Raw genomic sequence first — 27,236 nt, forward strand, 5'->3', positions numbered from 1 at the left:
ATTATCATTTTTTTGTTGTTGTTTTTTATTTTATAAAATAAACGAATAAAATGGGAACAAATAAAATCGATTGATTGATTGATTGATTGGTGTCTTTTTTTCTTGTTAATTTAATTTAAATTTTTAATTACAATTACAATTACAATTACAAATAAATCATTCAACATTCAATAGTTCATAGTTGAATTGACATTTTTGGATTTGTCGATGTTAGTTGTTGTTGTTGCGGTTGTTGCGGTTGTTGTTGTTGTTGTTGTTGTGATAAAAATGATGTTCTGTTTGTTGTCATTGGTTTTGTATTTGTAATTGTCGTCATAGTGGCCGATAATGGTGAAAATATTGATGATGATTGTTCAATTCCGGATAATTTATTTATAGTATCATCATTATTATTATTATTATTATTATTATCATCGATAATTTTCGGTATTGATCTTTCATTTGAATGATGAGGTTTTATTTTATGATAAAAATTTTTATAAACATAAACTAAAATAGCTATTGCTGTTAGTATAGTAATCAATGTATTTATTATCAATACAGCCAGGAATTTATCCATTCTTCTTCCGAAAACTATTTCAACAATTTCATTCTGTTTAGTGGAAAAAAAATCATCATTAGTTGAACAAGTTAAACAGAACAAAAAATTAGCTTACCCAAATGGATTCATGTTCTTCTGTATTATAATAATAATCATATGATGATTGAATTGGACACCATTCATCATTATAAGAATCAATAATTATATCAAATGAACTGATTGTAAAATTTTTATCAATTAATTCAAGTATTTTATTGAATTTTGGTCGTCTTTCAGATAAATCTAAACGATAAAGTATATTACCCATTGAAAGAAAATAAACATATTTTCCATCATCAACAACTTTAATTTTATTTGTTATAAAACGTGGATCATCTAATAAACGATTCATTTGTCCATTATTTGTTAATTTATAAAGACTATTACGATCATTCCAATAAAGACAATCACCATCAATATCCATTGGTCTTGAATCTAATTTGGTTGATAATTGTATATAACCAAATTTATGTACTAATTCAACATTATCACCATTTGTTTCACATTTTATAATTTGATTTTCATCACCCCATAATAATTTTTGATTAATATTATCAACAAATAAAAATAATAATGTATTATCATGTTTATAATCATTTTGTAAATTATTTGTTTTAATCATATCACCAAAACGTATTTGTGGACAAAGATTAAAATAACCAATTTCACCATTTACATTAAGAAAAAATAAACGTTTTTTATAAAAATCAATAGCTAAATCAGTTAAATCTGGTGCAAATTTATCTTCATAAATAATTTTAAAATCATTATAAATACCCAATGGATTATAAAATTTCGATCTAATTGATGTTATATAAATACGACGTTCATCACAAACAAATATAAAATTATCATATTGAATATAAGCAATAAATGGTTTTATTGATATATGTTGAAATAATAAACTAATTTTTCTTTGATGATCATCAATTATTATCTTAATAATATTATCATCAATATTTGGATATGGTAGAATTTTTTTCATTTGTTTATTATTAAAATTATTATTATCAACAAATAGATCATTATTTAATTGATATAATTGATGAATTTGATAATGATGATCTTCTTCATCATCATGATCATCATTGAATGGATGATCAAAATGATCTTCATTGATTAAATTGGAAATATCAATAGCAAATATGAATAATAATATGATTGTAATGATTATTCCGGCCATAATAATACTTTTTTTTGATGATGGTGATATTTGTATTACAAAAAAACAAACAAAACAAAACAAACAGAAAAAAACAATCACAACAACCTGATGATCGATTGATTGGATTGAATTGGGTTTTTGGTGTGCGTTTTCTATTGAATAACAACAAAACATTTCAAATAACCAAAACAGAAACCGAAATTTGTTTTTCTCATTTATCCATAAACAGAACTATGTGTGTATCTGTTATTCAATGTTAATTTACTAAATTTCATTAAATTTTTTTTTACTTTCCGTTAATCAGATGATAGAAAATAGATCTGATTATCTATCTTGGCCATTGAATGCAGGAGAGAGAAATGGAAAAAAATGTTGATTTTGGTTAAAATCAAAACAAATTTTGGCGTTTTTCGTTGTGTCACTAATTTCATAAAACCAATGGTAATGATCATCATCAACACAGATCGCGATCATATACACACATCCTTCTTTTTTTTTGGACATTAATTAATACAGGTAGAGCCAGGTTTTTCCAAATCTCCGTAAACAGTTATGTTGTTTGAAAAATGAAAAGCAAAAAAAGTTTTTTTTACAATATGGCTGATGTGTGAGAGAGAAAGTTCAATGTAAACCTTTTTTTTTCTCCAAAAAATCAATCAATCAATCAATCAATCTCCTGTGTTCTACATTGATAATGATGACTTGTAGAAACTAAAAAAAATAACCAAAAATCATCAGATCGATCGATCGATTATTTTCGGTAATGTGATCAATAATAATGATGTAATCAAAAAATATAATGATGCAATCAAACAAAAGAATCGGTAATGAATGTTTATTAACCCTCCGCTATTCACGCAGCATTTCTCACGTCGTTATCCATGTGGGGTCATTTTTGACCCCAACTTTGATCGCTTTTAAATTATGTTAGAAAGTTAAAATAATCTAAAATTTTGTGCTCAACTCTTAGAAAATATTATCAATTTTAAAATTTCATCAAAAATTCTATCTTAAAAGCATATCATTAATGATACAAAGCGGCAAACAAATTTTGATTTTCCTATTAAATTTGGGGTCCGTTCATAACGTAAGTGTTGTAGGTAGGGATCCTACAGCACTTACGTTATGCACATTTAGACTTCATCCCGAAAATCGATGATTTCTCCACTATTCTTAGTCGGAAAACGGTGAAAATTGCCTATCATGTTCAATAAACATAGATCTTCGATCATTCAAGAGAAAATTGATTTATGTTGATAGATTTTCGAATGGCGAAGTTTTAAATGTCGTTGGGGTCAAATTTGACCCCACCTGGATAGCCGAGGGTTAATAATTTTCTAATATCCGATTATTACAATAAGCACAATACTAATCACAATCCACCCACTATTACGCAATAACAATAACATGACAATCAAATTAAACAAAAAACAAAACCAAAAACCAAAAAAAAACTTCAAAATAGATCATGACGTATAATCATCATCATCATCATCAATATGATTGATTCGTTTATTACGTATTTCGTTTCTCCCTTTATTACGTCGATGAATGCTTTTTACTCCCATTTTTTTTTTTTTTGGTGGTGGTGATGTATCGTTTCAAATGGATCAACAACAACAACAACAAAAATACTAAGAATAACATCAATACTTTTGTTTTGATGACGAACAGAATTATCTGTTGTTTTATATGTCCATCCTTAGACTCACACACACACAGAATACACAGAATACACAGGATTTTTTTTCCTTGTTTTCCAAAATCAATTTCATATTTACTAAAGTGATACACACACACACACTTATTTGGGCTGAATTTCTGTTTATTTGCTTTTGGTGCTTCGGTTTTTTTGTTGTTGTTCGCTTATTACGTACGCCTTTTTACTTGTTTCGCCTTTATTCTTAATGGTTAAGCCAACACCTGATTTTTATCAACTGGTTGGGGGGGAAAGGGGGTGGTGGAAAAAACATGTGAAAGATGCGTAGAATGACATCCTTATCATTTGATAAAATCTTAGCTACCCGAAAAAAAATTTTTAAAAGAATTTGGCGGTAAAATTCTTTGTTTTGAAAAAAACCAGATAAGCAATTTGATTTCTCTGCAATGGGTTTCTCTCTTTCGCACATTGCCAACCAACCAACAACCAAAATTATCAATCCAAACAACAACAACGAAACCTGGACACACAAAACAAACTAGATCAATATAGATAAATTATAAATGTTTGTTTGTTTATATAGTATAGTTTTTTTTGTACCTCGCATATAGCTAGGCAATTTTCATTTATCATTATTATTATTGTTCATCATAATGATGATTGGAATTAGATTTACTTTGGATCATATTGAATCTAATTTGGTAGAAAAAAAACAAACTTTTATTTTGTTTCATTTGTGTGTGTTGGATAGATCAAACAAAATTTTCAAGATAAAATGATTTGTCGTCCTTGTTTCTAATTATATTTTTTTCTTGCAATTCTTGATGAATGTTTTTCGTTTTCTTCACAAATTAATGATTCGCACAGTGGATTAAGATTATCATTGTTTTCTCTCATTCTTGTTGTATCAGTTTGAAAAAATATTTGCTTTAATTTGATTGACCAATCCAAATTCATTTAGTTTTTTTGGTTGGTGGTGACGGTGGTAGTTTTGTTTGTTTTCTGTTTGATTATTATTATTTTCCCTCTCTTCCTGATTAATGATTTGGTTTTGGTTTTGGTTGAATGTGACTTTCAATCAATCATTATCATATTATTGTTCGTTATGATCAGTTGTTGTTACTGCGTTTAGACATCTCAAAATCAAGAAAATTCCTATATGTGTGTGTGTGTGTGTGTGTGTGTTGTGCTGTGCTTTCTTTTTTTGTTTTGTCTTGTTTCTTCGATTCAACAATATCAGAATATTCTTATGCAATAACAACAACAACAACAAAAAACAATAAAATAAATGGGTTCAAATGTTTGTAAAACACTTCATTTACCATTAACATCACAACAACAACGTCGTCATGATTTAAAAGATTCACGTTTTGATCAAAATGATAATCGTAATGGTGGTAAACGTTCATTAAATTTTGGTATACACAATAGTAAAAAACAAGGTAAAATTAAACAACGTGTACAAGTACAACCAATAACTGAACGTTTAGTTGAAGTTAATACATCATATTTGGATCATATACAATCGAATATACGTATGGATGATAAAAATAATTTTATTGAACAATTAAATTGTTCTTATTGTGAAAAGAAAATATTTACTGATAATAAGAATGATGTTTTAGATCATAATTCGCATCATTCACATAAAAATCATCCTCGTACACCATCACCGGATACAACATTAACCGTAAGACCTGAAGTTATGAATATTCCATCAATAGAAGATGATGATGATGATGATAAGAAATTGATTGCAACAACACCGCTATCTGATCGCAGTGCTGATAATCCCGAAAAAAATTCATTATCCGATTCGATAAAAGTTTCACCATCAGGATCGCAATCAACATCGTCGTCATGTTCATCATCGTCGTCATCATCACCGCAACGAAATGTCGATCCATTTCCAATCATAAATGAACATGAAAATGATGATGATAATAACGCTGATAAACCTGGTTCGATTAGTCCAATTCTTTATCGATCTGTATCGACTATTCCAATGTGTTTAGAAGAAGAAGAAGAAGAAAATGAAGAAGAAGCAGAAAATGAACATGGTGATAGTATCAATGAATTACCTAAGAAAATGGATAAATCAACAACGAAAAACAATCAATTTATGGCTATAACAAATGAAAAATTTTCACGTAAAAAATGTCGTAGTCTACCTAGATTGGATAGTAAATTTAATCTACTCATACAGAATTGGAGTGATTTAGATTTATTGACAAAAGAATTTGTAAAAACTGGTGATAAAATGAATAATAATAATGAAAAAAATGGCGAAGAATTTTGTGAATTTTGTGAATATATAAAAGGTGGTGGTGGGGATAAAACATCAACATGGACAAATTTGGATAAAGATGTTACAATGCTAATTGATATGGCCGATCGTCTTGGTATGATGATAATGGAAAAAGAAAAAGATAAAGAAATTAGTGGTGGTGGTGGTAGTGCTATTCAAAACAAATCAGCACTTCTTTTACAACAAGAAGATATTGTTGAAGAGAAAAAAGTATCATTATCATATTTGGAAAAATTAAATAATTCAATGGATTTAAAACAAAAAGTACATTTTTTAAGGAAAAAACGTCAAGTTGGTATATCTGTAATGAAAACATCCGGTGGTAAATGTTTAATGGATTTTAATGATGGCCAAAATAGTTATCAAATACAAAGTAGGTGTCTAATTATTTATTTTATTTCTTTTTTGTTTTTTAGTTTTTGAAATTTTCTGAATCACCGTGCGACATCTTGTGGCGCGGATTTGAAACTAACTTGGATTTTTAAATTTTCAAATTTTTTTTCTGTTTTGATAAAATTCAAATTGAACAAAATTAATTGAATTTTTTTCTTCACAAAAGAAAATGAAAATACATAAATGAATTGACAATGAAAACAAAAACATTTGATAAAATTTTCTTTTTGTTCATTTGACATTTTTTCATTTTTACTGTTTGAATTCTGTGTATGTGCGTGTGTTTTTGAAAATTCAAAAGAATTTTTTTTGTTTCTTCGAAATTCATTATAATGATGAAAATCAGTGAATCACGAAAATAAAATAAAATAAAGTTTTTTTTATTTTCAAAAATTTTTCTTCATTTCTATATATAGAAATTGGTTGAAAAAGTATGAACAACAAGACCAGAATACTATTCCAAAAAAAAGTTTCCATTTTTTTTCTTCTTCTTTTCTTCTTTTTCTACCAAAACACATCTTTTATATACCTTTTCTATTAATATTTTTCGTTGTTATTCTATCTCTCATTATTGACGGAGGGAAAAAAATATTGAAATTTCAAATTTTTTAAAGTTTTTTTTTCGGTTGCTCTTGCTGGTGTTATTTTATTACATAATTGAATGAATGGCAAATCAATCCTGAAAATCTGTCTATATATGATGATGTATACCAGAACCGAAAATGAAAATGAAAAAAATGAAAAAAAATAAATGAAAAGTAAAGAATGAAGAAAATAATAATAAGCAAACATTCATTTTTTTTTCATTCACATAGCCTATATAATCAATACATTTTTTGTTAACATTGAATTTTTGCAATGATGATGATCATTACTGATGATGAATGATGAATGAATGAATTCTATATAATCTAGTTGATAATATGATACCTGATATAGCAAACAAACAAACAAGGGAGAGAGAGAATGAATGAATGAATTGAATTGATTATATAAACTTGTACCAGTTGAATGTATTTTTTTCTTCCAATCAGTAGAAAAAACGAATCTTGCGCCTTTACATTTTTATTATTATTATTATTATTGGTGTGAGGGGAAAAAAATACCGAATATACGGTTATTATGCGATAACCGTATATTGTGCGCATTTTTTCCCCCCCTCCACAAAAATAAAATACACCATTTTTATGAATATTCTTCATTTATTCTCTATGTGTGTGTGTGCAATGTGGTAGCAATATAGAGAAATGAAATGAACAAATGAATGAAAAAAAAGAAAAAAAACAAACCGTATTGAAATGTGCAAGGAAGGAAATAAAATTATCATTATTATTATCATTATTATTATTATTGAAGAGAGAAAAGGACGAAGAACTGTTGTATTATTTGATAAACCTTATTGTTCAAATAACGATTGACAATGATGATGATGATGATAATAATAAATGAACACAACGTCGTCGTCGTCGTCGTCGTCGTGGGCTCAAACAAGATTTTTTTTCTTCTCATTTTTCTTTTGGATCAAATTCTTTAATGTGGAACAATATTGATTGAGTCGGCGTGGACCATTGAATAATGTTGATGATGATATAGAATATTTACCAGAAAGCCTTTTTATTTCTTTTTCTTCTTCCTTTTTTTATCCTTGTTCAAAAGTATTGTAGGCGAACGTGTCGTAGTTGCATCATTCATATTTGATTTGTTTTTCAGTTCAAAATTTTATTCTGCTTACTTTTTTTTTGTCTACCAACCATCCATTTGGTTCAGGTTTTTTTCCTATATTTTTTTTCATTTAGTTTTGTCGGTTGATTCTTTCAGTTCCTTTCAGTGTGTTTGAATGTTGTCTTCGATTCTTGTTCGAGGGTCAGTCACACACACACACACACCATACGAACACCAACATATCATAGACAAATACAACCGGTGTTTTGATATTAATGCGCGCGTATATCTCTGTACAGCAAGAAAACAAAACAAAAAAAAATTTCAAAAACAAAACGTCTTTCCACGTCTTTTCTTTGTTTCAATTTCATCATTGATTCTTTTTTCATTTTTCTCAATTCAAATCAAAAGAATCAAAAAAAAAAAACTTATGGAGCTTCATCATCATCATCATCATCAAGTTACTAAGCAACTAATCGATAACGATGATGATTATCAATCTAGATCGGTGTAGTTGTGTTTGATCAACGGAAAACAAAAATCCTACACCAAAACTGATGACCAAATATTCAGTGATTTCCTATCATTTTTTTTTGTCATTTGATAATTTGTTGCTGTTGCGGTTGTTGTTATCATCAAAATATCGATCTGTATCTATCGAAGAATTTCCGTCCACAACTTTATTGAAGTTATTTTGTTTATTATTTTGTTCAAACTAATTTCAGAATCAACAACAACAGCAGTCGTCATCAGATGAAAATTGCAGGAAATGTAAGAAGACAAAACAAAAATCGACAAGGAAAAAACCTAAAACCAGAAAACAACAATAACAGTTTTTTTCCGACAAAAATTCAAAATTCCAGCACATATGTTTTGGATAGAAATAATAACCAAAATGAAGAAGAAGAAAACAAACAACCGAAAAAAACCAACTTGTAACCTAATCTAACATTTGAACAACAAAAGAAGAAGAATTTGTTATTATAATTATAATCAAAATTATTATTATCATCATTATTGTAAACTGAACATTGTGTTGTAATTCTGTAAAAAAATTTATATAAATATTCTGTTACAACATTCAATATTATTGTTATTTTTTATTGTTAGTTTTTATTGTTCGCTGTTGTTATTCGTTGTTATTATAATTCAATAATTGAAAACTGAATAATAATTGATCGAAAATACAAAGAAGAAGAATCCAAGCTAAAAGTATTCCTTCAATTCATTCAATTCTTTCAATTCCTCAATTCTTTCGATTCTTTTGTGTGTGTGTGTGTGTGTGTTTCGTTTCGATCCGGGTTCAACTTGACATTACTTTTCAATGTTTTTCTTTTTCTCCTCTTCTGCACATTGTTTTGTTTTGTTTTGATGTTGATTCAGTTTTGCTCTTATTATTCTATCAGTTTTTCTTTACCACAACGTATGGTGATTGTTTGCAAAAAAAAGTTTCCGTATTCACTCGGTGTATATCTCTTTTTTTTATTCCATTCGCTTTTGTTTCTTGTTATTCGCATTCGCATTCGTTTTGTGTTTTTTTCACATCAAACACATTTCACCATAAACAAAACAAGAACAACAATAACAATAATAAGTTTAATTTGTATTCTTCAACTTTCGACAATTCTTTTCTTTTCTTCTTTTTTTTTATTACCAAAAATGTGAATGGTACTTTATTTTCTTCAAATTCTTTTATTTGTTTGTTCGTCTGGTTATGTGATGTAATGCTGAAGGATTCCATTAAAAAAAATTTTTTTTTGTTCCATTTGTTTCATGTGTATGATGATGAGAAATGGAAATGTAGAATCCATCCACCCCCGCATTTACACACACACTTACAGAACGGACAAACCAAAATAAAAACCAAACAATTTTTGAATTGTTTGACCAATTTTGTTTGCTAGTGATGATGCTAGTGATAATGACAACGAGAGAATAAATATCTAATGAAAAGAATTTATTATTCCACTTGTTTTTTTTCTCTGTTTTTGATGTTTTTTTTTTGGTTGTCTTATAATTTCTGTGTGTGTGTTTTCAGTGTGGAAATGAACTGAAATGAAATGAATGAGAAAAATATATTGTACCCATTCATGTTATATAATGCATTTTGTCTGTTGTTGTTGTTGATGATGTTGTTGTCATCATCATCATCATCATCATTTGTCGCAAACCATATCCGTGTTTAAAGTAATGACTATACAACAAACAAACAAATAAAGAAACAAAACAAAACAAAACAAAAAACAAGAATTTTTTTTTTAGTTTGTTTTTCCGTGTATCCGTCATATACTTTAAACGACAACATTATTATTATCATTTCTCATATTGTCCACATCGTTTTGTTTTTCGGTTGTTGCTGTTGTTTTTTACATTGAAAAGTTCAGTGATAAATTTCATTTTCAAAATCCAGCAAATCCTTTGATCACTTGCAAATTGTTTAATTAATCAACGTATCAACTTTAAACAATAAAGTGGGTGATTGAATCAATCCAAACAGAAAAATCCAATGCAAAAAAAACATTATCAATATTAATTAACATCGAGAAAAGCGAAAAAAAAATCATGAAACATGGCACGAAGATAGATTATTCATTGGAAACAAAAAAAACATTATTGATTGATTTTGGCATCCTCAACAACCAAAAAAAAAGCTCAATTGAAAATATTCTGTTCCAATCACATCATCACCATCATCGAATCGATTGTTTTTCATCAACCAATCAACCAACCAACCAATAAACCAATCAACAATTTTTTTTTTTTTTTTTTGTTTCAAAAATAATCCATCAATTCAATGATTTTTTTGATTAATGATTGCAGCCGAAGTAATGTTGTTGTGCTGTTGTGTTTGAGTGTTTGGTGTATTTGGTGTTTGGTGTTTGGTGCATTTGGTGTGTGCTAGTGTGTGATTGTCAAAGTGATAATTCTCTTCCTTGTTTTATCCGATCAATATTCAATAAATTTTTTCTTTTTATTGGCAATAATAATTCTTATTGATTGGAGAACAGCGTACAGCAGTGTGGAATCCTTTTACATTTTTTTTGATTAAAGTTTTTCTTCGTTGTTGTTGATTTTCTCCTTTTTTTCATTACATTCCACACACATTTGTTATTCATTTTCTTTGGAATTTTCTGTTTCATTCTTTTTATTCCATTCGTCGTCGTCGTCGTCGTCATTATGACGTATGTCCATTGAAACAAGAAAGGGAAAAAAAACTTTCAAATGAAAACTTAACGAAAAAAAAAAAATTCAAAAGGAAAAAACAAGAATGATGACGGTGATAACATTGAAACGTTAATAATAAAGAAGAAAAAACAAAACAATGAAAATGAAAATAATGAAATGAATTTATTCTCATTATCAACGATATTATTGTTTAATTTTATTATATGGCCATCGTTATTATTACTATTGTTATTATCGATGATTTATTATCATCAACGAAAACAACAACAACCAACAAAATTCAATCGAAAATATTTCTATTGGTCATTAAATCATCATTATCATATTGATGGAACGAAAAGTTATGATGAATATTTTCATTATTATTATATAACGATAAATGTTGATTACAGAAATCTCATTTATAATTTGTATTATTATCGATTAGTATTGAATTCATTATCAGCATTATTTAAATTGATATTTTTATTGACGGCAAAAATATCAATGACAGACGATATAAAAAGATTATTTCGTTTACGAGGACGATCATCATCATCATCATCCTCATCGCCATCGTCAGCATCTGTACCATTATCATCATCAATACAAGGGGCCAACAACAATATTAATCGCCAACAACAACAACAACGATCATTATCATCATTATCCTCATCAACAACATTGCCAATACGAACACAATCGATTACAACAATAACACCACCATCATCAACACAACCAATATCAACATCAACATCATCAACAACAACAACAACAACAACAACAACAACAACAAATCCAATTGATATAATAAACAATACATTACTTAAATGTATTAATTATTATCATCATCATCCACGAAGGCGACGTTTTTCATCATCATCATCACCATCACCACCACCACCACCGCCATCATTATCATCATCAACAACAACAGCAGCAACAGCAACATCGGTAACAAATATTGTTAGTAAATCTTCATATAATACAACAAAAATTATAACACAATCATCATTACCTGATCATTATTTACAACAAAAAAATGTTATGCGTCCATCATCAGCCGCATCATCATTTCAAACAAATATTTCTGATAAACAAATTAAGCCAATAATACAAATGGATCAAATAAATATTAATCAACAACAACAACAACAACAACAAAAACCACAATTACCACCACGTCCATCATCATCCGCATCCGCATCAACATCATCCGCATCAACATTAGCCACAACACGTGTTAATCAATATCAAGAGCCAAAACAACAACAACAACAACAACAACTAGAACAACAACAACAACAACAACAATCAAAAGATACAATGTTTAATATTAATGAAAAAACGAATATTATGAAAAAAATGACAACATCCGTTAATAATGATAATAATAATAATAATAATGATAATGATGAAGATAGACCATGTTCAGTACCACTATTATCAAAATTTCCTTTATCAAATGAACAGGAAATGACATTAACAGCTACGACAAAAACATCATCGTCATCGTCATCAGCTAAACATCATCATCATCATAAAGAATCAAGTAAAATTTTTATTCTTTCGTTTTCGGGTTGTTTTTGGGTACATAAATTCCTTGTGTGTGTGTGTGTTGATATATATGTGATTCTGGTGTTGTTGTGGTAGTGTGGTGATGTACTTTCAAAGAATATATTCTTTTATTGGTATACTTTGTTATAAAGATTCTTTGAGTGTGTTTTTTCTTTCTTTTGGTTATCGTTGTGTGTATGTTGTAGTAGTCCACAATTGAATGATCCAAAGTAAAATAAATGAATAAACTAAACGAAACGAAACGAAAGAGAGGGAAAAAACCACTTAATTTAAAGATGTCAATACTTTTTTCTTTCTTTCTTTCATCGGTATATCCTATATATTTATAAGGATTTATTTATTTTCCTTGAAATATTTATTTTTCTCATAGACCACCACCATCATCATCATCATTATTCAGATAATTTGATGATCAACAAAATTTTCACGAAGAAAAAGATTCCATATGGTTTGTTTATGGTTTGAATGGTGTTAAAGATTTTTTTTTTTTTTGGTGAAGAATAACCAAGATAAGATTTCATAAGCATAAGTAAAGTGTGTCTTGATGATAGTCTACTGAATGATGAAGATGATGATATTCATATTTACATGGAAAACCTTTAAAAAGTTTTTTTTGCATATTTTCTTCATTTTGTTGTCGTTATCGTTTGATTAATATTCAACAACAGCAACCAAAAAATAAAGCCAAAAAACGATTTAAAAAAAACTTCAAAATAAGAAGATTCCATAGGAAACAAAAGACTTCTTTTTATTGTAAAAAAAATAAATAAATCCATAGGTCCTTCACTTTCAAACAACTCGGATATCTTTTCTTTTCTGGTTTTTGGTTTTTTTTTGCCTTTTTCTCATATCCATTCGGGCTACTTGAATACTTGATTATTATCGTTGTTTTTCTCATTCATTCATTTGGGTTTTTGTTGTTTCCAAAATTTTCCTCTCTCTCTCTCTCTCTCTCTCTCTCTCTCTCTCTCTCTCTCTCTCTCTCTCTGTGTGTATTTGAATTTCCTTAAATATTCTTATTATTTTGTTGTTGTTGTTGTTGTTGTTAATGTTGGAAAATTGATCCTAATCCTACATCACATCATAATCATCAACTTTTTCTACTTTACTTTCACTAAACTATTTTCACTGTACACATGGCTCTATGCTATGGTTTTCCGCATACTAACCAACCAACCAACCAACAACAACAAAAATAATAATTCCAATTTATAACATACCAGACATTTATATATTAAATCTTAAGATGTTGACATTATATACTTGATTATGATGGTAAAACAAAACAAAAAAAAACCTATAGGTTTATAAAAGAAGAAGGCAAAGCAAATTCATATATGATTATCATGTTGTTTGTTTTGTTTTTGTTGTTTTTGTTTCTCAATGTAAAAAAAAGTGATTGTTAATCATTTAGGATATCAAATGATGATGATTATATTGGAAAAAATAATCGGCTATATAAACATAGAAAAGAAAAAGAAAATAAATTCTCTAAATGTTTTCATCATCATATTCCCATTCTGGTTTGGTTTGCTGATTCGCTCTATGTTTTCTGTGTGTTTGTCCTATACGTCATTGATAAATTATCAATTTTTTTTTTTGGTCTATTTAACCAGAATTTTTTGTTCCTGGTTAGTTCTTTAGGGAAAAATAATGATAATTTTTTTTCTTGTCATTGATGAATGAATGAATGAAAGGAAAGGAAAAGAAAATTAATTCATCTAATAACCATTACCGATGATTTTTTTTTCTATAATAATAATGAATGACAGAATCAATCGATTGATGATGATAAAAATGTATTTATTAATGCATCAGCAGCAATGTTGAAAAAGAATTAATGAATTGAATTAGGTTGAAAGAACCCAGAAATTTTGGAAAAATGAAGACAAACAACAACAACAACAACAACGAAGAAGAAGGAAAACGAAGGAAAATGAACCATTCATTCAATAAATAAACATCATCATCGTATTGGGTTCTGGTTTTGTTTCTATTCTGGTTCTATTTTCTGTATTTTGTTTGTAAATGAAATTATCTGTTATCGTTTTTTTTTTTTTGGGGTATGGTGATGATGTAAATGTGTTGTAATTTCGTTTTTTTTTACCAAAAAGAAAAATGATATATGATTATTATGATGATGATTATGATAATTATTTAAACACAAAAAAAAAGTTGACTTTATCATTAATTTTTGGATACTAATTAATTAACAATATGCAAAAATGAAACATACATACATACGGAAACACCATAAACATACATACCTCTATGTTGTTGTTGTTGTTGTTGTTGTTGTTGTTGTTGTTGTTGTTGTTGTTGTTGTTGATGATGATGTCAATATGACAACAACAACAACAACAACCAAGGCTAAATGGTAAATGTCTGTATGTATGTTTGTCGCGTATACTTCGATAGGTAAAGAAACGAGAAAAAAAACTAACAATTTTTCTAACATGATATATATAGGGAAAAATACATCATCGACAACAACAACAACAAAAAAAAATCTATTACGTCAATGAATTTGACCTAATTATTATTATACGGAAATAATAATAATAATGATATTGATGTGTGTGTGTGTGTGTGTGTGTGATATGCATAACTTTTTTTTCTGTTCAAGAATATTCTCTCTCTCTCTCTCTCTCTCTCTCTCTTGCACCATAACAACATCTGTTGATTAATCATTATCAATTAGTTTTTCTTTGGGAAAATTCAATATTCTTTTTTTCTTTCTCATTCTTCACAGGTTGATGATGGATGTGCTGGTGATGGATTGTGAAGGAATCATTAATTCAATTTAATAAAATGTCATTTTCTTTTCATTTTCTTTTTCGTTTTTTCGGATTACATTTTTTTTTCTTTTTTTTCACTTGAATAATTTCTTTTCCTGACATTTTTTAATCATCATGTGATAAACGATTTTTCTTTTTTTTCCTTTGGTTGGTTAGAAATTTGAATATTTCAAATCAATTTTTTTAAATTTATTCACTCATTCTACCTGACAAACGGCCAAATGTAATTTCCAAAAAGAAAAGAAAACAGGAACAAAATTCTTTCGATTCAAATTTTCATTTTCAAAGATTTATTTCTTTTTTTTTTATTTTCATTTCCCCCATCATCATCATCATCCGGGGATGTTTATAATAATGTTTTGGGTTATTATTTATAATAAGGTCAGGCTGTCAGTTTCTTTTTTTTTTTTTTTTTTTTTTTTTTTTTTTTAAATAAAGAAACTGACAGCCTGACCTTATTATAAATAATAACCCAAAACATTATTATAATCATCCGGGGATGTTTATAATAATGTTTTGGGTTATTATTTATAATAAGGTCAGGCTGTCAGTTTCTTTATTTAAAAAAAAAAAATTCCCAGCATGATTTACACACGCAATGAGATAATGAAACAAATGATAATAATGTCGTTCGACCAAAACCAAAACGAAAAACGAAAAAGCAATTTTCCATTATCACCATTGTCTAATTTTACTTTTACTTTTAATTTGATTTAGATCCCAAATTTAATCTTAAATTTCATTTTATAAAATAGATCAATTGATTTTCTTTTACAGAAATTCGGTTTCTATATGAAGAAAATAATAATAAACCTCAACGGATTTGAGTTTTTTTTTTTTGTTGGATGTGTCAATTCTGTTTTGTTGTCTGTTGTCGTGCTTTTCTGCTGATTTTCCAATAAAAAACACTAAGCTTGCTTGCTAAATGTGTGTGTGTGTGTCATTAATTTTTTCTGGATTCCACATGCTGTACCATCATCATCATTATTATCATTGTTTTCTTTCAGAACAACTAATCAAAAATTATGTTCAAAAACAACGAAAAAAAAATCCAAAAAATCAATATTTTATTATCATTGTCGCTGATGATGATAATAAAATACCAAGAATGACATTGATGATGATAGATATTTGAAAAAGGATTTGCTATTCAATTTGATATGTGTGTGTGTGTGAAAAGAAGAAAACGCAAACTTTTTTTCAATTAATTTTATGAAGAAAAAAAAATTAATTATTTCAATAACAACAACAACAACAAAATGAGATTTTTCAAAACAGAATGAATGAATCAATTCATATATTTACCCGAAAAACAAACTATTCATTTATTCATTTACTTTTAGCTTTCTTGTTTTTCACCCATTTTTTGTGCTATTTGGATTTTTTTTCCAGGAAAAAAATACAAGGAAAATAATGGAAAATATGAATACAGAATCGATTATAGAATCGAATAGAGAATCGCGAAACACACACACACATACACAGAATATAATATTTATGATTATTTTAATATGCATAGAATTATTATTATCATTTCCTTGTTTGTGGTTCATAATGAAAAAATCATTATCATCATCATTTTTTTCAACATTTTGTTATGTCACATTGAACACAAACACTGAACACACTCATACTCGATTTTACCATAATATTCTACAATATTCTTATGATCGTTGATCCATGCAAACCAACAACAAACAACAACAACAATTATATATCCCATTGATATTCTATTACATTCTATAGAAAAATTCAAGGATTTTTGTTTTGTTTTGTTTTGTTATCATGATGATAATCATAATCTAATATTTAACAACAACAACAACAACACTGATAGACATGAAAAAAAATCAAATAGAATTTCATGATATTTCATATTTCATGATCATAATGATTGTATTTCGTTTGTGATTCTATTCTGTGTTTTTGTTTTATTTCCTCTATGTGAAAGACATTTGATTATGATGATAATGATGATGATGACCAAATACAAATCAAGAATCAACAACAAATAAACAAAACAAAACAAATAAACAAACAAACACTGTAGGCGTATATGGTGAAACGAAGAAAAATTATCAACACTATTTTCCTTTCTATCAAAGTAAAATACAAACAAAAAAATGTATGAAGATAATGATTATGATAAACACATTTATTATTATATGATTATTACAATCGTATAATGATTATATAATAGCCACAAGGACAAACACAAAAAAAATGATAGAATTAATAATAATTTCCATGTGGTTTCTAAATGATTGTCGTCGTCGTCGTGGTGGTCATTGTGATAATGATTATAATTCTGCAATAATGAATAATTTTTTTTTGTTGGGTTGCCTTAGTTTGAATCATTTGAATCGGTTGGCTGGTTGGTGATTTCATTTTTATGGATTCTTTCTTTTGGTTGTCTATGTGTGTTTGACTGAGTATCCATTTTTTTACTGGTTTGGATTGACAAAAAAAAATTGTCATAACAAGAAAACGATAAAACTCAATGATGATGATGATTCTTGAAAAAAAAGAAGCTTTGAATTTCATTATGAGAATAAATGAACCCGAAAAAAATGAAATGAAATGATACGATTAGATTATTGCTGTCGTTGTTCGTTGTTATATAACCACATATTCATTGAATAAATTGAAACAGTATTTTTCGTTTGTCTATATTCTTGTTTCGATTTGATAAAAAAAAACGAAACAAGCGAAACAAACGTTCAGGGTTAGGATAATTTATTTTCATAGGTTTTTTTTTGTTTGTGTTCATTATGATGATTGCCAAATATTATTATTATTTTGGTTGTTTGGTTGTTGTTTTGTCTCTTATCAATAATTTCATAGGTCGTCATACAAATAATGATGATGATAATGTAACATATATATTTCGTGAATGAAATGGATAATAATAATAATATTTTTCAACGTAATTTTATCACATTTCATATGTGTGATATAGAGAGAGAGAAAGTGAGAATGAAAGCAAATTTATAAGGTGGATTAGATTATTATTAATGGCCCATGGTGGTGGTAGTTGGTTAGTTGGTTATTTGTCAACACCTTTTTCTTGTCAACATTATTTTCTTCTTCTTTTCTTTTCATTTTTGTTGAATTCAAAATGAAATGAAATTTTTGTCATTTTTAAATTATTTAGATTTTTTTTTTGGAATCGAGAATTGAAAGAATTTTTTTTTTTTTGCTTTAAAATTAAATTTTTCATTATTTGTTTATACGATTCTAACCCCGGGTTGACCAAGTTCAATCATCATCATCATCATTTTAGTTTATTTGAAAAATTTCAGTGGTCAGTAAAAAAAAAAATCTTGTGTAAACATTTACATTCAATACATTGTGTATGTGTGTGTTTGTGTATTTTCAACCGAAATTTTCAATACGAACTAGAAATTTTTACATGAACAAACGAATAATGAAAAATTCTTGGGAAAAAAACAATATTTTTTTGCAATTCTGCTTGGCTGATGCTGCTGCTGCTTTTGGCTGTTGATGTTTAAACAAAAAAAAAACAATATTCATTATCATCATCATCAACAAAAAAAACGTTGATTATCTCAATGATGAAAAATGATAGTATCGCATACATTGAACATATTGTCTTTATGTTTTTTTTTGTTACACAAACACAAAAAGTCCATATTTAGGTTCAGATCAAATGGATAGTTTATGAAATATGAAACCGGAATTTTTCTGGTTTTTCTGGTATTTTTTTCCCCCTCATATATACTTTGATTGGATATTGAAAAAAAAATCCGGGTTGAAAAACAACAACAACAGACCGATGATAACATTTTTTTTTTTGTCCAACATGAAAATAATCAATTTAAAATGATTATGTTTTTTTTTCTTCTGGTTGTTTCTCGGTTTTTCGGTGTTGTTGTTTATGCAAATAACAAATATTTGCATGTCGTGCGATGGACAGATGTTATGAAAAATAACCCAACCAACCAACCAACCGACAGTGTGAAGAAAGAAAGAAAAAATTTCAACATAGTCAACCTGGACCAACAGAATCATTATTTTGTTTGGTAAAAAATATTGACTTAATGTTTTTGTTTTCAGGCAGACAGAAAAAAACAAAACAAAAAACGCCAATAACCGATTAATCAATCAATCAATCAATCAATAAAGATGTATAGTTGGGACAGTGTATTTTTTTTTGGAGGGGAAATCCAAGTTTTCTTTTTTTTTCAAATCGAAATTTGATACAATTTTTTGTCTGCTTTCACACAATGAATAAAAATCCTATCATTGTCGAAAGATAAAAGAGAAAACCACTGTAGAAATTTTTTTTTGGATTCCATTAAAAATTTATTTTGTTCGTAGAGAATAATAGTAAAAGAAAAGGAAAGACAAAAAGAATTAGAGAAAATCTCTATCAATTCGACCAAAAAAACAAAACAATCGATTGTTTTTTTTATTCGTTTAATCATTATCATCATCATCATCATCATCATTTTTCTTCCTTGTCAAATTCTATAAATCGATATAATCGATTATTTTCTCTTCTATCCGATTATATTATTGTTGTTGCTGTAACAAACCACCAAACCATTTTGATCATCATCATTATATAATGATGTTGTTGTTGTTGTTGTTGTTGATAACAAAGTTGATCAGACAACAACAACAACAATGTGAACAACAACAACAACAACAAACTATGATGGGTTATGATAAATGTCAAGTTAACTGAATTATAATGATGATGATGAAGAAGATAAAAAAATGTCCAAAATTCCATCAATTTTTTTTAACGATATGAAAAAAAATGAAATGGTCTAAAATTTCGTCTATTTTCAATTTTCGATTCATAGTTGATTGATTGGTTTTTTTTTCTCTTCAGTTCTGGTCGATCATCGTCATCGATTTTTGTCGTTTTTCATTTCGCACTCCGTTTTTGTTGTTGTTGTTGTTGGTTTTCTTAAGCATTCTGGAATTTTCTGTATTCGGAATGAATGAATGATTTAAAGAAGAATTTTTTGTTTATGAAATAAACAAACATACAATGTACATAACCCAAAAGCAAAAAAAAACAAACGCCATAAGATTGATGAGCATCACCAAATGATGATGATCATCATTTCAGTTGATCAAACCGAAAAACAACAGAAAAAAATACGATTCTTCGAGAATAACTAAACACACACACACACACAACTGTGAAATTCTTGTTTGCCATTTTTCCCAGTTTTCGCTTTTGTTTGTGATGTCTCTCCTACACATACTGTGAGAAAGACAAACAGAATAACATTTGTATAGGAAAAAAACAAAAAACAAAACAATTGCCATAACCAAAAAAACAATTGGATGTCAAAATTGTTATTTTTCTTTCTTTCTGGGTTTGTTTTTCTTCTTTTTCTTTCTGGGTGAAGAATTGTACAACCCACAACAACAACAACAAAAGGTGAAGATTGATGTTGAACAGAGAATTTGAATTTTTTATTTAACTTCTTCTGCGAAGAAATTGAAAGATTTATTTCCATTTTGTTGTTTAATAGAAAAGACAATCACATTGTTTTTCTTTTCTTTTGCTGGTAGATTTATTTTTTTTATTTACATAAAGAATTTATAAATGACCAAAACAGAAAACAGACAAATCTTGGTAGCTAAACTAAACTAAAGTAAAGCAGAGAAAACGCCAAACGAATACGAAATCGATTCTCATCCAGCCAGCCAGCCATTAACTATTAACACCACCACCACCACCATCATCATATTCTAACACTTTCTGACATTCAAACGCCTGAAACAACAACAATAACAACTGGGAAAATGAATGAAAATTTTTGAAATTTCAAATGAAAAATACATTTGAAAGAATGAGAGAAAAATTATTGGCATCATTCAGAATGTAACAAACAAACAACAACAACAACAACAAGATTTTGTTTACATTCATATGGATGGAATGCTTGGGTGTTTGTAAATTCAGAATCAAAAAATCAAAAATGAAATGTTTTTCAAAAAAAAAAAATTTCAACTGTCAAAATGAATTATAATTTTGAAGAATTTTGTATCAATACTTTCTCCTCTACTGTCAATTTTTAAATTTTTTCTTTCCGAAAAAAATTTCCCCATCACTTTGTTGCCGGTAAATATTCTCAAACATATTTAGAAATTTGAGAATTTAATCCTCAAAAAATGAAATAATTTATGATGATGATTGAAAATAATTATGATTTTTCAAATTGCAAACTTTGCAAAAAATAATAATAATAATTTCTGATCGATTATTTGATCGATCGATCGATTCGAATCGAATCAAAAAACATTCAGCTGGCAAATGAATCTTATACGGAAATTCTGCGATGTAACGATGATGTTCAATGATGTTTTTTTTTCGTTGCAAAATCGGAAAAAAAGTTTTTTTTTGTTTTTGTTTTGGACGTTCTGTTTGGTTAGATACGATTATGAAAAAAAAATAGAAAAAGTAAAATTAAAGTGAAGAGAACTGTCACTGTCAATCTGATCTGATTGTCTCTCTGTGTGTGTGTGTGACAAGACCAGAATCCAAATTCCAAAATAAAATTGTTATCGTTGTTGTTGTTGTTGCTGAACAACACTGACAAAAACAAAACAAAAAAAGGCGGCCATCATTCTTGTCACATCGAAAAAAAAATAAGGGAAACCTTTTTTCCAATTGTTGTTGTTGTTGTTGCCGATTAATGTGACAAAATTGACTGATTTTTTTTGTTTTGTTTTGTTTTACTTAATAACAACAACAACAAATCAATCTATCCACCTATCATTCTATTATTCTTCTCTCTGTGTTTCCAAAAGAAAAGAATCTTTGGACAATGACTGAATGTGTGTTTGTGTGTGTGAAATGAAAAATTGAAAGTTTTAAAAATCTTTTCCTTTTCTTTTTCGGTATAATCAAAAAACATTTTATCAATCGGTGGTTTCTCTCTCTTGCTCTTTGTTTCGAATTTGATCGATGATCGACGATATCGATTTTGTCGAATGTCAGATACACACACACACACACACACACACAGCAATTACTTTTTCTTCACTATCATTCTATGTTTCCCGAAGAAAAACAACAAGGGAAAAATAAAGTTTTTGTTGTTGTTGTTGTTGTTGATAATTAATTTTTAATCAAATATCATCTTATTATTTGTTTCTCTTATCTCTTTGTGAAAAAAAAGTTAAGCTTTTTGGAAATATTTTGTTTTTGGGAACGTTTTTTTTTGTTTCAAAGTCAGAACCATATTCAGAACGTAGAATTCAATAAATTTTTCATTCAAAATTCTCTCATTTTTCTTCGAATGAAAAGCTTTGAATTCTATTTTGAATATTCCTCAAAATATTCAAATCAGTAATTCTCTCTTCGTTTCAAATTGAAACAAATTCTTCTTCTTCTTCTTTTTTTTCGTACGAAAATTCTCAATATTTTTGTTTTCTTTCTGGTTTTTCGTATGTGTGTGTGTGTGTAGCAAGCAAGCAAACAAACAAGCAACATGGCAAATAAACTTTATTTTTTTGTTCCATTCCTATTTTATTTCAACATCACTCACAAACGAAAAAAATTCTAGCGAAAAAAAACGAATAACTCACATACGTTTTCATCATCATTTTCACCAAAAATAACTACACACAAACAGAGAAAAAGAGAAATCAACAACAACAACAAAATCTCACTATTTCTATATACAGAATTTATATAGAGAGAGAGAGAGAGATAGTTTTATTCTGGGGTTATTTACGTTTACGAAGCAACAACAAACGGTATTGGTTTTTGCTTCAAACATATATTGATTGAACGCATATGGTTTCCAAACTACTAAAAATGATAATAACGAAGATAAAAATAATGATGATGACATGGAATCAAGATAAAATAGATTATTATTATTATTATTAGAATCTATGTGGAATCCAAAGAAAAAAGTTTTTTTATATTTTTTTTATTTACTAGAAAAAAAGAAAAATCTATTAAGAATGATGATGATTTGGATTCTGGATTCTGGATTCTGGATGTGAATTGAATGTTTGATTTGATTCCATTTCTTTTTCCATTTCATTTCGGTTATAAGTTCAAAAAAAAACGATTACATTTAATTAATCTTAAATCGAAAGAATCAAGACAGAAATAAATTCGTTGCAACACGACAAAAACTACAAGAAGAAAGAAAGAAAGAAAGAAAAAGATAAACCTGATTGATGCCTTAAAGATTCTCTCGCTTCTTGCTTTCAATGCAAAAAAAAAAAAGAATCTTTGGTTATTTTGACAATATGTTTTTTCTTTTCTGATCAATAATAATGTAGTAGTAGTGGTAGGTTTTGATCGATTTGATTCTTCAATCTTTTTTTCATCATCATCATCATTTTGCTCTCTTTGTTTAGTTGATGTGTTTTTCTGGCCAGGAATCAGTTGTAAAGAGAATTCAATTTCAATGTAATTGAACAATGATAAAAAAGAGAAGAAAAAATTGAAAAGTAAAGCGAAACAAATGAAACAAAAAAACGAAACAAATGACAATAATGATGGCCCTAAAAATAGAATGAATGAACGAAATTGCATTCAAAAAAACATTTTGATTTGATTTGATTTGCTGCTGCTGCTATGTTTTCATTAAATTTTTTGCTTTGTTTGCCCTGCTTTTATCATTGATGATTCCATTATGGAATAATGTTTCCAATCAACCTTTTCAGCGAAACAAGACCAGAAAATAATAACATCAATGAAAAATGGAAAATTTCCCATTTTTTTGGGCATGAATTGAATGCAAAAACCCGTGTGTGTGTGTAGGTAACAAGATTAATGTGATTTAGATTTTTGATCAGGTAAAATGTCAAGGTAAACGAAAAGGCAAAAAAAAAGCAGCGAAGAATTTTAGAATTTCAAATTTTCAAATTTCCAAATTTTTCAATTTTTCTTTTCTTCCTTCTTCCTTTATACGTTTATCGAAATTACCATTTTAAAACTATCATCAATTTTCAATTTTTCCTTTTCTTTTTCTTCATTCAATTTTGTTTTGAATATAATATGTTAATTTTTCTATCGTTTCTTTGCCTTTAAATGTTTGTCTTTTTTTTGTTTCTGCTGTTGTTCTGAATTCTGTTATTCTAAATTCTGTTCTGGGGGGTTCTTCCTCAAGAAAGGTTTTTTTTTCGTTATTCAATACATCTTTCACCAAAGAGAGAATCACACACATTATTTGAATATTAATAACTTTTTGTTCCATTCATTCAATCAATTTCTCTTGTGTAACGATTTTCAAAACTTTTTTATTTTTCGTTTCTCGACTGGTCAAAAGAATCTTTATGCATTAATTTCGTTGCTTGCTTGTTTTTTTTGAAGAACTTTTTCAAGGAAGTTTTCCAATTACACATACATTATTATTGTTGTTGTTGTTGTTTGTCTCATTCTACATAAACTTTCACCATGGTTGTAATCTGTTGTGTTTCCCCTCGCTTCACATACACACAAAAACACACTTGATTCTGGAAAAAGTGGAGAAAAAAAATAATTATGAATCATGAAAAAAAAACTATGTGTACTTTGAATTGGCCAGAGAAAAAAAAACTAATCAAATACAACACGGTGAGAGAAAGAAAAAAATGGAACTTGTTTCCGGGAAATATTCCCAAGAATGTTGAGAAAATGTTTCCTCTCTTTTGGTTGTTGATAACAAATTTCAATTATAACCAAACATTTTTTTCTTTTTTTTGCTTTACGTCCATTTTGAATTGAACTACCCGGTTATATTTTTTACCCGAACAAAACATTACCGTAAACAGGAATATCAATTTTTTCTTTAATAAAAAATGAAAAATTGATGAAAAAAAAATAAATTTTCCGCCTGATTGTTTGCGTGCAATTGAAATGTAAAATGCAGAATTTATTTCAATTTTTTTACTCCGAAGTTCTCTAAGCAAATGACAAATCTTATAATGTGATCAGCCGTAAGATATTCGAAACTTTTTTGATCAAATGCTTGATGATTTGTAATTTTAGCAGAAAATTTAAATTCAATTTAAAATTTTTTCATTTTAAAAAGATTTTCAACAAAAAAAAAAATTGTTGCCACCCCCCAAACACTCCCCGGCAACCAATTGCCTGCAACAAAATAGTACTGCAATACATATATTCACAGATGACAGATGGAAAATATTCCGGAAACTATTTTGATCGCCCAAAAAAATGATGATGATGATGATGATAAGAAATTTTCTTTCCATCCCGAATTCTACATTTAAATAATAGAAAAAAAAAACGAAATGATTACAATTTCATTTACATTTTCCAAAAAAACCAACCGAAAATGTTTTTTTTTCTATATTTCTATTTTCATATATTTCTTCTTGACACTTATATCAATCTATTTTCTAATAATAACATCCAGCCATTCAGCCAAATGGTGACAAACATAAATTGATTGATTGTCATCGTCGTTGTCGTAATATTCATATTAACAATATTCGATATAGGGCAAGAAAACATCCATTTATTTCTGAGTTGAATTCAGTTTTTTTGGAATACAATTTTTGCATTTGGCCATTATATTTTACCAGTTTGACAGCCAGTAGTTTTATTCTTTTTTTTGAATTCTGATCAATTCAATTCATTCGGTTATTTTCATCTCTATTTTTCCTTCTCCAAGTATTCTCTTTCATATTTCAAAGATTGACAAGAGAATATTCTTGTTGTTGTTGTTGGTGGTGAGTAGGGCCAGATAATGCAAGAAAAAAAGTGTAAAAGAAGAAGATTTTCTTCTTTTTCTGAAAAACAAACTTTTCGTTTTGTTCAATTTTCATTCATTTCTTTTTTTTTCGGCCGAAAGATTCTTCATTTTTCTCGGTTGTTGTTGTTGTTGGTTGAAAATGATGAAAAGTTTGCTTCACTGTCTTGCATTTTATTTATGTTTCAACAATTCAAAAATTCATTGGGCATATGAAGCCAGAATGAAGAACAAAACACCCACACACACACAGACAGAGCATTCACTGACGATCAAAGATTCAAACAACAATCAAATGAATAAGTAAAAAAAGAAAGTTTTTTCATTTAAAAAAAACCTAAATATGGATTGAAAATCGAGAGAGAAAAATAAAATGTCGATTTTGTTGATGGTTGGTTTCTACTTCAGGGCATCATCAAGAATATTCTTTCATTTCAACAGAATAAAAAAAACATATTCGTATAGGTCGTATTCATTCATCGATGAATAGAAAGAACTTCAAAATTCTTTCATCAAAAAGAAAAAAATTCACATCATTCTTTGGCAATCATAACATCAATAATGATTGTCATTGTCATATTTGACAGTGTCGTATTGCACATTGTGTGTGTGTGTTATTCTTTTGTTCAGATCGATTCAATTATCGATTTGGCAAATATTTGAAAGGAAAAAAAATATATATAATAGATTCTGTGTTAATCGATTTGAAATGGAAAAATAAAATTTGAAGATTTCATTTTTCATTTTTCATTTTTAAAAATATCGATTTCAAATGTAAAATTGATATAAGCAAACAAATTCAAATTTCAAGAGATTTTTCACCGGAAAAATATTATTACGATGTTTGTTCAATTATTTTTCCACCAAAAAAAAAACTTTATCTATTTTTTGTTCAAGTTGATTGGTTTAAATAGAAAAGAGAAAACAAAAAGTTGATCAATGTTGCATGCAATATTGCATCATTTATAAGTTATCATCGTATGATGCGTTTGGTAAATTATTATCATTATCATCATTATGATGATGTCTGTTTAATTTATATATGGCTTCAAATCATATATACGTATGTAAGACAATCATCATCATCATCAATATTTGTAAATCATCATTTATGTATGTTTTGTTTTGTTTTCTGTTTGGAAATTTGAACCAAAACTGCATGAAATTTCTTTCTGTTTCTTTTTGTTTCTTTTTGTTTTTGCTCCTCATAGTTTTTGTTCA

The 27,236-nt window shown here is 27.8% G+C and overlaps 2 protein-coding genes across 4 annotated transcripts in view; one reads left to right on the plus strand and one right to left on the minus strand.

Moving 5' to 3' along the window:
* Positions 1-56: 56 nt before the first annotated feature.
* Positions 57-1,959, minus strand: LOC142645988 (uncharacterized). The gene is made up of 2 exons (XM_075823753.1): positions 657-1,959; positions 57-592 (listed from the first exon to the last, which is right to left on the minus strand). Exons 1-2 carry the CDS (start codon positions 1,917-1,919, stop codon positions 176-178), a joined length of 1,680 nt encoding a protein of 559 aa, XP_075679868.1. The 5' UTR covers positions 1,920-1,959; the 3' UTR covers positions 57-175.
* A 2,584-nt stretch (positions 1,960-4,543) lies between these two features.
* The window catches only part of LOC113797568 (uncharacterized), a 51,909-nt gene continuing 29,216 nt past the window's right edge, over positions 4,544-27,236 (plus strand). The window contains exon 1 of one of the 3 annotated variants that reach the window (XM_075823731.1): positions 4,544-6,086. In XM_075823731.1, coding sequence (XP_075679846.1) covers positions 4,694-6,086 — 1,393 coding nt within the window. In that variant the 5' untranslated portion in view covers positions 4,544-4,693. Of the gene's footprint in view, positions 6,087-8,833; positions 12,486-27,236 lie in introns of those variants that run through there. The other 2 variants (XM_075823730.1, XM_075823732.1) reach the window with 2 other exon arrangements.

Source organism: Dermatophagoides pteronyssinus, unplaced genomic scaffold, assembly GCF_027571235.1.
Source record: "Dermatophagoides pteronyssinus isolate colony J.1.1.1.1 unplaced genomic scaffold, Derpt_VIB-CSIC_2022.12 sq0035, whole genome shotgun sequence".
Classification (NCBI taxonomy): domain Eukaryota; kingdom Metazoa; phylum Arthropoda; class Arachnida; order Sarcoptiformes; family Pyroglyphidae; genus Dermatophagoides; species Dermatophagoides pteronyssinus.